Raw genomic sequence first — 13,427 nt, 5'->3', positions numbered from 1 at the left:
CCCAGAGGGGTGCGGGTCCAGGAGCTAGAAGGTTCTCATGCCCCAGGAGCAGGCAGGCCCAAGGAGGCTTCGCGGTGGGGACTGAGGGAGCACCTAGCAGGCGCCAGGCCCACCAGCGACCAACCCAGAGACAAGCAGATGGGAATGGGATTGTTTTAGCAGGTGCCGGCATGCATGGGTGATGATGCCAGAGGAACAAAGTCTCACACTCTTTAAAGCCTTCCCCCCTCACCAAATTTAACCCCAGGAAAAGGTGGGGGATGAGCCCCAAACTGAATGAGATTAATTTCTCCCACCTTGTGAAATGGGGTTCATAATAGAAACTCTATTCAGTGTTAGAAAAATAAAGTTATGTTTCCTGCAGATGAGAGTTTGTGGACTGAGTTGTATTTACTATGTAATTAACTAATTCATATCTTCTTTGTGGTTTTGTTATAAATAAAAGATGAAAAAAGAAATTTCAGTGGGCTAACACTCTGTGCGCCAAAGAAATGCCAGTCGTAGTGTTTGTCCATCAGAGACCTTCCCTTGTGTCTTCGAATTCAGCAAGCTCGGGGGCCTGGCCACACGTTCAGGTCCAATGGCTGGCATTTTCTGAGTGAAATTTCTACAATTCAAGTTCATGGGTGGTTCTTTTTTGTTGTGTTTTCTCGACGGTTCATCCTCAGTGATCCAAAGCCAGGCCGTCACTGGGGAATGAGAACAGCGCTTGCTGGTGCTCAGGATGAGAATGGAGGGAGGACCCCACTGGAGCAGCCGGCCCTGGGGTAATCCCAGTGCTTCCGGTTCGTGGATCTCCAGGCTTGACTCAGCCGTTCTCCATTTCACCATCCCACGGTGCACTGGGCATTCGTGAGGGCTTCTGGGAGCATAGGCAGGGCAGGGGCAATGAGGGAGGGCTGGAGAAGCCTGTGGGGACAAGAGAAGGGAAGACAGTGACTACACGGTGGGGGGAGGTTGCCTTTCCAATCCGGGAACCTTGTCTCGCCATCCGCGGCCAAGCAGGTGGAATCTGTGTGAACCCTAACAAGCATGCTACCAGCTGCTGAGGCCGTGTCAAATTGACCGAGATGAGTACTTAGAGAGAAGCTCCCTCCTCCCGGCGGTAGTTCTTACTGAGCATGGAAATTCCATTCAACAAAGATTTATTAACCTTGCTTCCTTCCAGTGGAATTCCGAGCAGGCGGGAATTGAGTTGTGAGAGGGCAGGTCAGTCTCCCTGGAGCATCTGAAATCACATCACTGCCCTTGCCTTTACCCCAGCCCCTGCCCATCCCTCTCATGAGGACCTCCATGACCTCAGCTGTGACGGGGACTAAGTGGGGGCCCCACGGTGAGTCCTGACACTTGGTATTTTCATGGGGCTCCTCAGCAATGAATTGGGCCACTCCCGTCCTCAAGGCTCCTCGGTCTGAGATCCGAGAGCCCCGAAAGATCAGTGGACTTGTGCTGAGGCCAATGGCCCAGGGCAGAGCCTACCTGAACCAGAGCCAAACCAGCAAACAGGGGTGGGGGAAGATGAAGGCCGGGTCCCCTGGCTCCCTTCATTGGCTTCGGCGTGCGAAAGGTGGCCCGGGAGGGAGGACTCACATATTCTCAGGCACCGAGGGCGTCGATGCCAGCAGGGCTGAGCACCAGCGCCTGAAGGATGTCGGAGAGCGACACCACACCCAGGAGATGCTGGTTCTCGTCCACTAGCACCAGCCGGTGTACCTGCGGGTCCGCAGACGGTCCGTGAGGGGTCAGAGCCGCGCGGCTACAGCGGCCAGCAAGGTTAGCACCAAGAATCAGGCGCATCCACGTAACATAACTGGGGGAGCAAGAGCGTGTCTCCTAGAAACCAGTTAGGGGTGGCTCTGACCACTCTGGGTGATCAACTGGCTGTGGCCCTTAGCACGAGGGCCCCACGGGCAGGACCAGTTGCAGAGCAGTGTGGACACTGAGAGCTCGAAATGGCCATGACCCAGGGGGACAGGGCAGGCGCCCAGTGTACAGGGACAGCTGCGGCTGCTCATGAGGACTGGGCCGTGTGTGTTGGGGGCGCAGATGGAGAGGCAGGGGGTACCTGCTCCCGGGCAATCCGGTCGATGACTTCCCCCAGGCTCTCTTGGGGCTGGCAGGAAAGGACTCCCTCCAGACACAGTGTCCTCTGCCTCAGTGCTTCTCCCACACTAATGTCTAGGTGGTTGTAGGTTTGCTGGGCAGCCAAGTGCTGGGGCAGGGAGGGAAGTGCCATGTGAGTCAGCCCCTCAGCCGGGCTCCGGACCCGCAGATACTGCCCCCTCTCCACTCGTAGAGGTCCTTCTGGTCCACAGATAGCCCTCTACTGATCCTCACACCCACAGCCTTTCCCCGTGGCACCCTCCGTTCCCCCTTCCCGCAGACACTTACAATCACATCAAAACGGGAGTAGAGGCCCACGACCTGTCCTGCAGGGGTGGGGGTGGGGAGAGAAAGGGAAGAGGTTCACATAAGGACGGGGATGCTGTGCAAGGGCTGGGGGTGGGCTCTCAGGAGGAATTACAGGACACCCCCCCACCCCTCCCAGGCTACTGGCTTCAAAATGACGCATGGAGCTGTCACCACCTGAACCTATGAATCACACAGCATTACGGACAGAGAGCCAGCCTGACACGCCTCCTGATATGACACAGCACGAGTACATAGTGTCACCTCTGAAATATCCTGGCCTCAAATGGGTCGCCTGAATCTGACCAAGCCTTTAGATCTAATTTCCAGTTTACGGGGAAACCCGGGAATAAAGGAACAGCATTGAGGCCACCTGTAGAAAGCAGGGACACAGCTGGAGCTGGGACAGTCTACAGGACAACGGACCCATGATACTGTCACAGAAATTAAGTGACGAGGGAACTGTTCCAGATTAAAAGAGACTTAAGACCAAAGAAGCAAATGCAAAGCATGGACCTTAATTGGATCCTGGTTTGTACAAATCAACTGTAAAAAGATATTCTCAGGGAAGGTGAGCAAATAAGAATTACGACCAGATCTTAGATAATATTAATAAATTATTTAGCTTTGTCAGGTGATATGGGAAATACACTGATTTTAAGAGGCACAGACTGAAGAGGTAAGGGGTAAATGACATGATCTCTGTAATTAAAATTACTCCAGCAAAAAAGGGGGGGGGAAACCCTGGTTACAGCAATATAACAGGAATTAGTCCAGGTAATGGATATGTGGATTTCAGTGTACGGTTTTCCTACCATTTTCATACATTTGAAATTTTTCATAATCAAAACCTTTCTTGGTATCTAGCTTCCTTACAACAATTTTAACTTTGAAATGATTTACAGACATGGTTCAACTAAAGAAATGTAGTCCCTCTAACCCCTCTTCAGAGCAAGAAAAGGTGACATCTGGCTGGATCCCATGGCCCCTTTTAGGATGAATTAGCATTAAAAGCCTCATCTCCTGTTTCCTCTCACCATGCTCATTTTATCACACATATTCCTTTCAAATCAGCCCCTGAAGTCAGGGAATGGGTGTTGTCAAGAGTCCCATGTCCCAAAGGAGGAAACTGAGGCGCAGAGAGGCTAAGTAACGGGTCCAAGACTCAAAGCAGGCAGACTTCTAGCCCCAACTCCACCCTGGGTCCTGAGCTGATGCCCACAGACCCCTGCCTGCCGCCACCCCACCCCAGCCAGCCCCACTCCCGGGAGCAGGTACCAGCTTCATTGACCACAGGCAACGCAGACACGCGCCGGTCCACAAAGATGTCCAGTGCCGTCAGGATGGGCGCCGTGTCCAGCACCACAGCCAAGTCTCGGAATGTCCCGATGCCCAGGTCTTGGATGGTGCGGGAGAGGAAGGAGGGCTGGGGCAGCAGGGAGCCCTGGGTGGGTCAGGGACAGGTGCGGATCAGGGTGGAGCCACAGCCCGAGGGCTCCCAGCTGCTCCCTCCCTGGTCAGGTCCGTGGGGCCAAGCGCTGCACCCGTCAGGTCACCCCGAGGCTGTGGCCAGGCTCACAAAGATATGCAGGAACTTGAGCAGTCGCTTGTGTGTGAGGATGTGGAGCACGGCGCCCGAGACCGGGTCCAGGACCGGCAGGCGGTGGATCCGGTTCTTGATAAGGGTGTAGACAGCTTCAAACAGGCTGCAGAGGTGGGAGCAGTGGGTCTGGGGGAGATACACCCTCTACCCCAGCCCCTGCCAAAGGAGGACAGGGTGTCCAGGCTCCCTTGTCCCCTGCAGGATGAGCCCATGAGTTCAGAACAGAAGAGCCAGGGAAGGGGACTGCTCGGGGCAAGGAAGTGCAGGTGGGTGGCTGGGGACTCTTACCTGCTGTTGGGAGAAATGGAGACCAGGGGCTTGAAGCAGCCTTGAAGGTAGATCTCTGTAGGCAAAGCCAGAGTCAGGCCCAGGGAGCTGGCGGCCCTGCCTGTCACCTGGCAGCTCCCAGACTGACTTCCTCCCTCTGGCCCCTCCCTCTAGGAAATCCCCACCGCCCATCCTCCACCTCAGGTGCTTGGCCCCACACTCACCCACACTGCCGCCAGCTCACCTCTCCAGGTCTCAATCTTATGTTCTTCGATCTCATAGATCTGGACCTAGAGACATTGACAGGACTCCAGAAGTCAGACATGGGCCCCTCGGGACACTAGGCTCCCTGAGCCACCCTCCGTCCCAGCCCAGATGGGAGCCCCCTGGGACCCCCAGCCCTCTCCTCACCAGTGGGGACCTGTAATAACGGTGCAGCACCAAGATGAAATCCGTGATGGTCAGCATCCCTGCGGGGTCAGGAAAGGGCAGTCAGCCTGGGGCCTTGTGGTGAGAGGCAGGCTGGGGGTCAGACCCCCTTGCCCGCTCTGCCAGAGGCCGAGGACTGAGACAGCTGTGGGAAATGTGGAAAGAAGGGAGCAGGGCAGTCCCTCCCACGCCTCAGAAATGGGGTCGTCCCTTTTATGCTTCCCTGTAATTTCTCTCCTCCCCCCACCTTCTATTCTCCTAATTTCTTCCTCTCCCTTTCCTCTCTTCCTATCTAGCACCAGAGGGGAGTAGAGCTGGAGTGGTCAGCTGGTCACACCTACTCCACGCATGGGGTCTCCCACCTGGCGACCACAAGACTGGGATCCGACGTTCCCCGTGCCAGTCCCCCAGCTTGGCTCAGCCCGAGGATCTGCTCAAGCCCGTGGCGTGTCAGAGTTCAGCCCCAGAATCAGCCCGCTGAAGATCTCTTTTTTCCCCTTCCCTACCACCTCTGCCTCCCAGCCCCTCCTCACCCACGAAGCTCTGCTTCTTGCTGTCCCACAGAGGGGCTGCCCGGATGCCGTTGGCCACGAGGGCAAAGAAGGCCTTCTTGATCTGAGGGCCAGAGAGAACAGTGAGGGGTGAGTCTCTCCCCGCCCCTCGGTGCTACCCTGTCCCAACCAGGGGCCTCCCCTGGGGCCTTCTCCCAGAGTTTCCTATACATGAGCTTGACTGCCTTTCCTATGCCATTGCACCCCCTAGACGTGATCCTTGTCAGGCGCATTTGCTTAGAGATAAGGCTGCTGGTGGCCAGAGGCACCTCAGTGACCCCTTCCCCGGGCTCACCAGGGCGTGGGAAACTAACCGAGCGATTCCACTCAGAAGCCATATGTGGACAGTCACACACAGTATAGTTTCTGCTAATCTAAGCACTAGAGGTATACTTCTTTACATACTACTTCCAAAATACTTCTCTCTAAATAAATTGGACATTGGCTCACGTGGCCTCCTCCTAAGGAATACTATCTATCTATCTAATAGATACTGGTTGTATCTATTCCAGGTGTATTTTTCTAATGCATATTAAAATACATGCAAAGCTACTAAAATAAATATATTTGTTCATCTACCACTAGAATCAAAGAGCGTACTGTGGACAGTTCGTATGCTGTGCTTCTAGAAACGCTGCCCTGCTCTCTGTGATGGTAAGAACGGAATCAGGCGTTCTGTAGCTTAGCCTAAGGGAAAAGCAGGGACTAGAGCTCATCGTAATTTTCTGTTACCAAGAGTTCCCTGCTGTTTGTCCCTAGGCCACCCTGCTATGTCCTCCACATACTTTGGGAAGTGTTCCCATTTATCCTGGGTGGTCCCAGGAGTCCTCTGAAACTTGTAGGGCAAAGCAGGCATTCCTGTCCCCATTTTATTTCATTTTTTATTTATCATTATTATTTTTTTAGTAATCTCTCCACCCAATGTGGGGCTTGAACTCATGACCCCAAGATCAAGAGTTGCATGTCCTTCCGACTGAACTGGCCAGGCGTCCCCCTATGGCTGTTTTAGAAACCAGAGAGGTAAAGGGACTGACCCAAGATCCTACAGATACTAAATGGCGGAGCTGGGATGACAATTACAAAGAGAAGGTGCTCAGAAGGAGTTCTGGGAGGAGACTTGCAGGGGGTGCCCGGCAGGGTGTCCTGGAAGGTGTGAGGTGGGGGGGCTGCAGCCCCTGAGGAGGGAGGTGGGGCAGAGCCATGGCCTCACCTCCAGCGTGGTGTCGAAGATGACCAGCTTGGAGCTGGTCGCCATGGCATCATAGCAGGTGTGCTCCTGCATGAAGTGCATGTAGACCTGGGCCCCCGGCTTCTGCAGCTCGTCGTCCCAGCCTGGCCTGGGAAACAGGGCCTGCGGGGAGGGGCACAGGGCCGGCCTCTCTTCCACCATGCCCAGCTCATACCCCCAGGCTGCCGTGGCTGGGGACTCTATGTTCAGCTCCAGATCATCTGTGCTGGAGCCTGAGGCTGAGGCTGCGTCGTCAGGGGGGAGGATGTCCCACTCGGCAGGTGGGGAGCCCACCTGGGCCAAGGGAGCAGCTTGGGACAAATGTGTGGCCTTGAGGAATGTGGCCTCCAGCCTGATGTACTCAGCAGGTGGCCTGGCCTGGGGATCTGTTGGATCTGTGGGGGGAAGAGCACAGTAAGTCCATCTTCCGGAGCACTTTCTTATCTGCTGGCTTGGGTCAACCTCACAGCAGCCTTGGGAAGCCTGGGTGCTGTGGCCCCATTTTGCAGGTGAGAAAGCTGAGTCTCAGAGTTAGGGTAGTGGCTCTGTCCTGAGTTGGCCGTGCTGGGCCCCTGGCTCGTCAATGCAGCTGACCTTTCCCATGTGGAGAAACTGAGGCTACAAGATGAGGCTTGGGTCCATCTCTGTGCTATGGAGGGACCCAGAGCAGAGCCCCAGCCCCGGGCTCTGGGACATCCCACTGCCCCCACTCCCAACTCCCCAGAACTGGCCTTGGCCTCACCTTCCCCCAGACCCGGCAGCTCCCCTTCCTTCAAGGCCTCCTGCCTTGTCCATCTTGAGGCCTTGGCCCCCTGTTTCCCATGGCTTCTTTCTGAGCCAGTGGTCATGGCCGGTGATGGCCATGGAGTGTTCTGTCCTTGTTCTAGGAAGCTCATCTCTGGAAGGGGGAATGGGGCCTGTTTGGTTAATAGGGAGTAACACAACAAAATCAATTAAAATGTTAATAATAATATTTAATATTTGCAAGCTCCCCAAGGGTTTTTCTTCTATACATTTCTCACTCAAACCTCATAGCAATCTTATAAGGGAGGGATTATTTTCACCCTTATTTTATTAAAGAGGGACCTGAGATCAGAGAGGTTAAGCAACTTGCCACAGTTCACACAGCTAGTACGTGATAAATAAGGTCAGAACTAGGGTCAGAGTCTTTGGACTCTAGATCCCCCCAGTTCTTCTTCTGAAAGAGGAAGGAGGAGGTGAGGGACAAAGGAAGAAGAAACAGGAAAAAGAAGGAAAAGGAGAGAAAGAGACAAAAAGCCAGGCTATGAGGGCGGGGGAGATTGGGGACCCAGAGAGGTGGCAGACAAAGGAAGTGGGAGAAGAGGCTCTTCGGCCCACAAGGAGGAGGCAGCCCCACCTACCTTGAGGCTCAGGTCCCCCCAGGCGGCTCCAGGATGGGTTCTGTGGGGAGAAGAAGGTCTGAAGGGGTGGGAACATGTCCCACATTCCCAAACCACAGGGAGCTTCTTTTCCCCCTGCGTGTGCATGCACGCACACACACCCGTGCACACTTAGACACACTCAGAAATACACACATCCGACCATTCCCAGATCCACGCGGAACCACATACGTCACTTAGACGAAGAACACACATATACACAGATGCCCACATGCTCGCACACACACAGAATCCAGACCACACACACACACGCACACACACACATTCCCACAGTGTGGTGCGCTCTCGATCCCCTGGCCTGGGCTGCCCCAGCGCCCGTCCCCCGGGACCCCTGTACCCGGGGCAGCGCGTGCTCCATGCGGCCAAGCCCGAGCAACTGCAGAACAAGTGCGCAACACGAGCGGCTCAGCACTATTCTGGGCCCGGCCGCTGGCGCCCTGCCCTCCCCGGATCGGTTTCTCTCTGATTGGGTGTCAGGCAGCGGGAAGGAGGGCCCCACAGGCTCAGCTGCTCCCGCCCAGAGCCTGGGGCAGGGTGGGGAGGGCAGGGGCGCACCTGGAATCTGGAGGCCGGGTCCTGGGTTCCCTCCCGGGTCTTTGAGGACAAACATGAAGGACCTCACTCCGGGGGAGGTGGCTTGGAGCACCGGGTTGGGGGGGCACCAGCAGGAGGAGGTGGGCTCTCGGCATCCTGGGTTCCTTCTCATCTTTGTCAGGTGCCAAAGGACGGAAAATGGAGGCGAGTTGAGCTCAAGGTTCTTCCTCATTCAAACTGCAGTCGTGGGTGGTGTTGGAGTTAGAAAGGGCAAGTTGGAGCCAGCTGGGAGGCTGGGGCCAAGGGGTTTGTGGGTGGTCCCAGGAGAGTGGCCATTGTGTGTCCAGATGTCCCCATTGGAGTCCCAGGAGCCTGTCCCTTTCCCTGCTTGGAGGAGCTGGAGTGGGATGTCCGGGAAGGTGGGGAGGTGGGAGAATCACCGTCAAGTTGTGCAGTGGCCTTGAGGGCCCAGGGGAGAGACATCTGTTTCCACCAGTGGTTTGGAGGTGGGTCCCCGGGTGTGGGAGCCCTGGTCCCAACATCCCTCTGTCCGTGCTGTCCCTACATCTCCGGGTGCCAACAGGATCCCAGCCCGGCTCTGGTGGCTGCCCACCCCCCTTCCTTGGCATTCCTGGGGCCTGAGTCAGTGTCCAAATCGGGAATGCTGACCCAGCTGCTCTAAGCTCCCCTCTCTTTGCCCGCCCCTCCTTTTCTCCTTCCAGCCTCTTCCATCCCAGTCTCAGGCCCTGGATTGGACACTCAGTAATGGATTACTGGATTTCCTGCTGAATGTACCGAACACATTTCTCATCACCCCTCAAAGCCTCTGTCCTGCCTCCAGGGAGGGTGGAGGAGAACCGATCAGGGAAGGGACTTTGCCTTTCCTTGTGTGTCTTGGGTAGTACGGGGGGGTGAATGCAGCTCTCCTTCTGCGGGATTCCTGTGGCCTGTTCCTGTCTTGTCTCAGCAGACAGAATGTCTAAGGCACAGCTAAGGGGATGCCTCCACTAGTGGAAGGATCAAGTGGACCATCCTTGGAGAGACGCGATGCATTGGACCTGGAAAGCCTCTACCTCCCCTTAAGCTCCGGGCCACCTTCACAACCAGGCCCGATACAGAACAGGTGCAGATCACACCGTTGCCTTCTCCTGCGATGCTCTGTTCCCCCTGTGCCTTAGGCCTGTTCCATCTACAGGGCCAGTGGGAGGGTTCTTCTTTAAGACAGTCTTCCCTGATGGCATCACTCTCACTGCACCGGTCTCCTTATAGCACCGGTTCTGTGTGCCTATCTCAGGTACTCAGAGCTGACATTTACCTAACTAGTCACGTGGGAAGGTCCCGTATCTCCAAGTAAACAGTGGGCACCTTGATGACCAAAATATGTTGGCTGGATGTGATGGAAAGCCTGTTTTACGGTCAGATGGACTTGATTAAAATTCATGTTCTGCCGTTTGTTCTCCATATGACCTTAAAAAGCATTGCTTGTTTTCTCTGAGCCTGTTTCTACCAATGTAAAATGAGGATAAAAACATTCTGTGGCAGACTGCCAGTTGCCTCCCACTATCTATTTTTCTCTTCTTCTTTTAGTAGTAGAATCACTTGAATGTTAGCTGGAGTGGCTGTCGGTAACAAAGACTCAGATTCCCAATCTTCCTTGCAGCTAAATGAGGCCTTGTGACTAATTTTGGCCACAGTGATGTGAGTGGAAGGGATGTGAGCAACTTCCAGGGCAGGCTTTAAAAGAAAGAGGCGTGGGTTCCTCCTTTTCCTTTGCCCCGTCTGCTGGCTGGAATGCTGATGTGATGGCAGGAGCTAGAGCAGCTATCTTATACCCCAAATGGAAGATGCTTGTTAAAGGTTTCAAAGTCACCCTACCAGCTTTAGAGTGTCTACAGATGATTTTATATGAGAGAGAAATAAATTTTCTTGTTTAAGTCATTCTTAAATTGGGTCTTTGGTACAGCACCAAACATGCATCCTAATGAATGCAGAGTTAGTATCTGTAAGTGGCACTGCTCCAAAAAGTCCAAAACAAGTGACATTGGTTTAGAGATTGGGCAGCAGATAACAAGGAACAGTGTTGTATGTTGGTAAGGTGCTGACAATTGTTATATTATAGCAAAACATATGATGTGACAGTCATCTATAATGCCTTGAGAGGTAAATCATAGGCTCTTAACAGAGCGTATATACGTCACAGAAACTGGATGGAAACACTCAGACTGTCGGTGTGTATTGGCTGTGGCTTGCAGCTACTAACAAAGACCTACGGGAGAGATGCCCTCGGGCTGTTTGTAAGAGGTGGTTTGAAAGAGGCAGCCTTAGCCGGGGTTGTACCTATAGTTCTTTCTCAAGCACACTCTGTTCAGCGACAGTGGGAGCTGGCCCAGTGGGCAGAAGAAGGGAGGCTCCCTTCACAGCCAAGCATGTTTTTTCAGATGGCCTCAAGATAGCTACCAGCGGTGTGAGAGAGAATAGAAAGTACACCATGTCCAGAGAGTATCAGGCACAGAAATTATGGCTCTGTGAGACCATTGGCTGTGGTCACTCAAATATGGAACTGGTCAGAAGCCTTTTAAGATTTTGAGGGTGGGGATGTCTGGGTGGTTCAGTCGGTTAAGTGTCTGCCTTCAGCTCAGGTCATGATCCCAGGATCCTGGGACTGAGCCCTGCATCAAGTTCCCTGCTCAGCGGGGAAGCCTGCTTCTTCCTCTCCCTCTGCCTGCTGCTCCCCCTGCTTGTGCTTTGTCTCTCTCTCTCTGACAAATAAATAAATAAAATCTTAAAAAAAAAAAGATTCTGAGGGTGTTGTATTGGCAAAGAAACTACAAACCTGGTCACTAAAAGCTGGTTTGATCGGCCTTCCAGATGTACGCCAGCGGGAAGAGGTCTATAGAAGCTATAAGGTCTGCAAGGACATATTCTCCAGTGCAGCCATAGAGGATTCTGGGGACGGGATAACTTCCCAGGAGGCAACACCAGACGCCACATAGGCTAATAAAAAGGGGAGGTCCTCCCAGAGAGCAGAAGCAGTGGCTTCCAGAGGCATCGCCCAAGAACTTACTCCTCTATGGGGAAGCAGCTTTATGATTCCTGCCCAGCTGGGTTTGGAAATTGATAAGACCCAGTGACTGCTGGGTGTTTGCCTTTCTTTCCCTGTTCCAAGTGAATTTTTTTTTAATTTTCTGTAAATTCAATTAAGTTAACATATGCTGTATTGTTAATTTCAGAGGTAGAATTTAGTGATTCCTCAGTTGCCTATAACACCCAGTGCTCATTACATCAGTGCCCTCCTTAATGGCCATCAGGGGTGGATACATAAGGCTGGCAGCAGACCTGTCCACAGAGGCCTGGCAGGCCAGAAAGGACTGGCAGGATATAGTCAACGTGCTAAATGGGGAAAAGATGCAGCCAAGAGTATTTTATCCAGCAAGGCTGTCATTAGGAACAGAAGGAGAGATAAAGAGTTTCCGGGACAAACAAAAACTAAACGAATTTGTGAACACTAAACCAGCCCTGCAAGAAATATTAAAGGGGACCCTTTGAGCAGAGTGAGAGCCCAAAAGTAGCAAAGACCAGAAAAGAACAGACAATCTACAGAAACAGTGACTTTACAGGTAATAAAATACAATGGCACTAAATTCATATCTTTCAATAATTACTCTGAATGTAAATGGACTAAATGCTCCTATCAAAGGACACAGTATCAGAATGGATTAAAAAACAAGACCCATCGATGTGCTGCTTACAAGAGACTCATTTTAGACTCAAAGACACGTCCAGATTGAAAGTGCAGAAGTGGAGAACCATTGATCATGCTAATGGACTCCAAGAGAAAGCCGGAGTAGCCGTCCTTATATCAGACAAACTAGATTTTAGACCAAAGAGTGTAATAAGAGATGAAGAAGGACACGCTATCATAATAGAAGGGTCTATCGAAGTGGATGTTTTAACCGAGTTTATCCTGTTCCTCCTCCACTGTTGTCTATGGAGAGTAGGAGGAGCAGATTATCTGCCTTTTATTTTACAGGTCACGAGACCGTAGGATCCCATCCACACCTCATCCTTCAGAGATCCTGTGCTCTGAGCTGGTGCAGTGCCTGGATGCCTCCCTTCCAGGGCTGCTGACTGTGTTTTTTGCTGGGGGCAGCCCAATGGTGGGCTCTGGCAGAGCCGTATCTACTCTCTCCTTTTTCCTCTACGAGTAACCTGCACAACTTTGGCTAATTGCAAGATTATATTTCCCAGCTCCCTTTGCAGATAGTATGTGCATGTGACTAAGCTTGGCTAATGGGATCTGAGCATCAGTGTTATATGCGGACTTTAAGAATGACCTTAGAAGGAAGGGGCAGATTTTCTTCTTCCTATTGACTGGAATTGTGATACGATGGTCAGAGCTGGAGCACCCTTTGAGCCCAATGGTGGAAGATGCAGGTTGGAAATGACAGAACCTCTCCCGCCCCCTTGCTGGCCAGCCTACCTCTGGGCTGTCACGTTATAAAGAGAAATAAAGTCCCATCTTGCTTAAGCCACTGACAAATCGAAGCTTTGCTACAGCAACCAATCCTCTCTCCAGCTAATGCATTTACATTGCAGGACTGGGGGAGGGTTAGAAATGACAAGTGTGTATAACGATCCTTCACATGTATGTAGTGCTTAATACCTCCCAGACACGGCAAAACACGTTGTGTGCAGTATCTCTTGTAATCTCTCACCACCCTGGGTGGTAAATATTATTGTATGTGTGTTATTTAAGTTTGAAATTTTTAATATGCATTAATATTATTATATACATATGATTAACATTTTACAGATGAGAAAATCGAGGTATAAAGAGATTAACTTGATCAAAACCTCAAAGCGAGTGAGATGAGCTCAGCGTCAAGACCAGTGTTTCTGGACTCGGGGGCCACACTCTTAAGCCCAAAGCTTATTGTAAATAAAACACAGGCCCGTCATGTAATAGATGCTCAGTAAGTGGTTAC

General features: G+C 52.5%; 1 protein-coding gene across 1 annotated transcript; it reads right to left on the bottom strand.

The window, feature by feature from the left end:
• Nucleotides 1-376: 376 nt before the first annotated feature.
• On the bottom strand, nucleotides 377-7,385 carry PRKAG3 (protein kinase AMP-activated non-catalytic subunit gamma 3). Its single transcript, XM_008690458.2, has 12 exons — nucleotides 7,230-7,385; nucleotides 6,470-6,873; nucleotides 5,242-5,323; nucleotides 4,691-4,749; nucleotides 4,524-4,569; nucleotides 4,301-4,355; nucleotides 3,989-4,115; nucleotides 3,688-3,853; nucleotides 2,392-2,429; nucleotides 2,066-2,212; nucleotides 1,154-1,713; nucleotides 377-909 (listed from the first exon to the last, which is right to left on the bottom strand). The coding sequence occupies exons 1-11, from the start codon at nucleotides 7,381-7,383 to the stop codon at nucleotides 1,597-1,599; spliced, it is 1,395 nt and encodes a 464-aa protein (XP_008688680.2). The 5' UTR covers nucleotides 7,384-7,385; the 3' UTR covers nucleotides 377-909; nucleotides 1,154-1,596.
• Nucleotides 7,386-13,427: the final 6,042 nt, after the last annotated feature.

The sequence above is a fragment of the Ursus maritimus genome, unplaced genomic scaffold (assembly GCF_017311325.1).
Source record: "Ursus maritimus isolate PB19 unplaced genomic scaffold, ASM1731132v1 scaffold_1, whole genome shotgun sequence".
In the NCBI taxonomy this organism is placed as follows: domain Eukaryota; kingdom Metazoa; phylum Chordata; class Mammalia; order Carnivora; family Ursidae; genus Ursus; species Ursus maritimus.
The sequence above is the reverse complement of the archived record's forward strand: the minus strand, read 5'-3'. Positions and strand labels throughout refer to the sequence as shown.

Coding starts and splice junctions, on each gene's coding strand:
- PRKAG3 (XM_008690458.2), bottom strand. CDS start 7,383: ATGAGCTTCCTAGAACAAGGACAGAACACTCCATGGCCATCACCGGCC. Junction 2,213..2,391: donor ACTCCCGTTTTGATGTGATT/GTAAGTGTCTGC, acceptor TCCCTGCCCCAG/CACTTGGCTGCCCAGCAAAC. Junction 1,714..2,065: donor ACCGGATTGCCCGGGAGCAG/GTACCCCCTGCC, acceptor GCGGACCCGCAG/GTACACCGGCTGGTGCTAGT.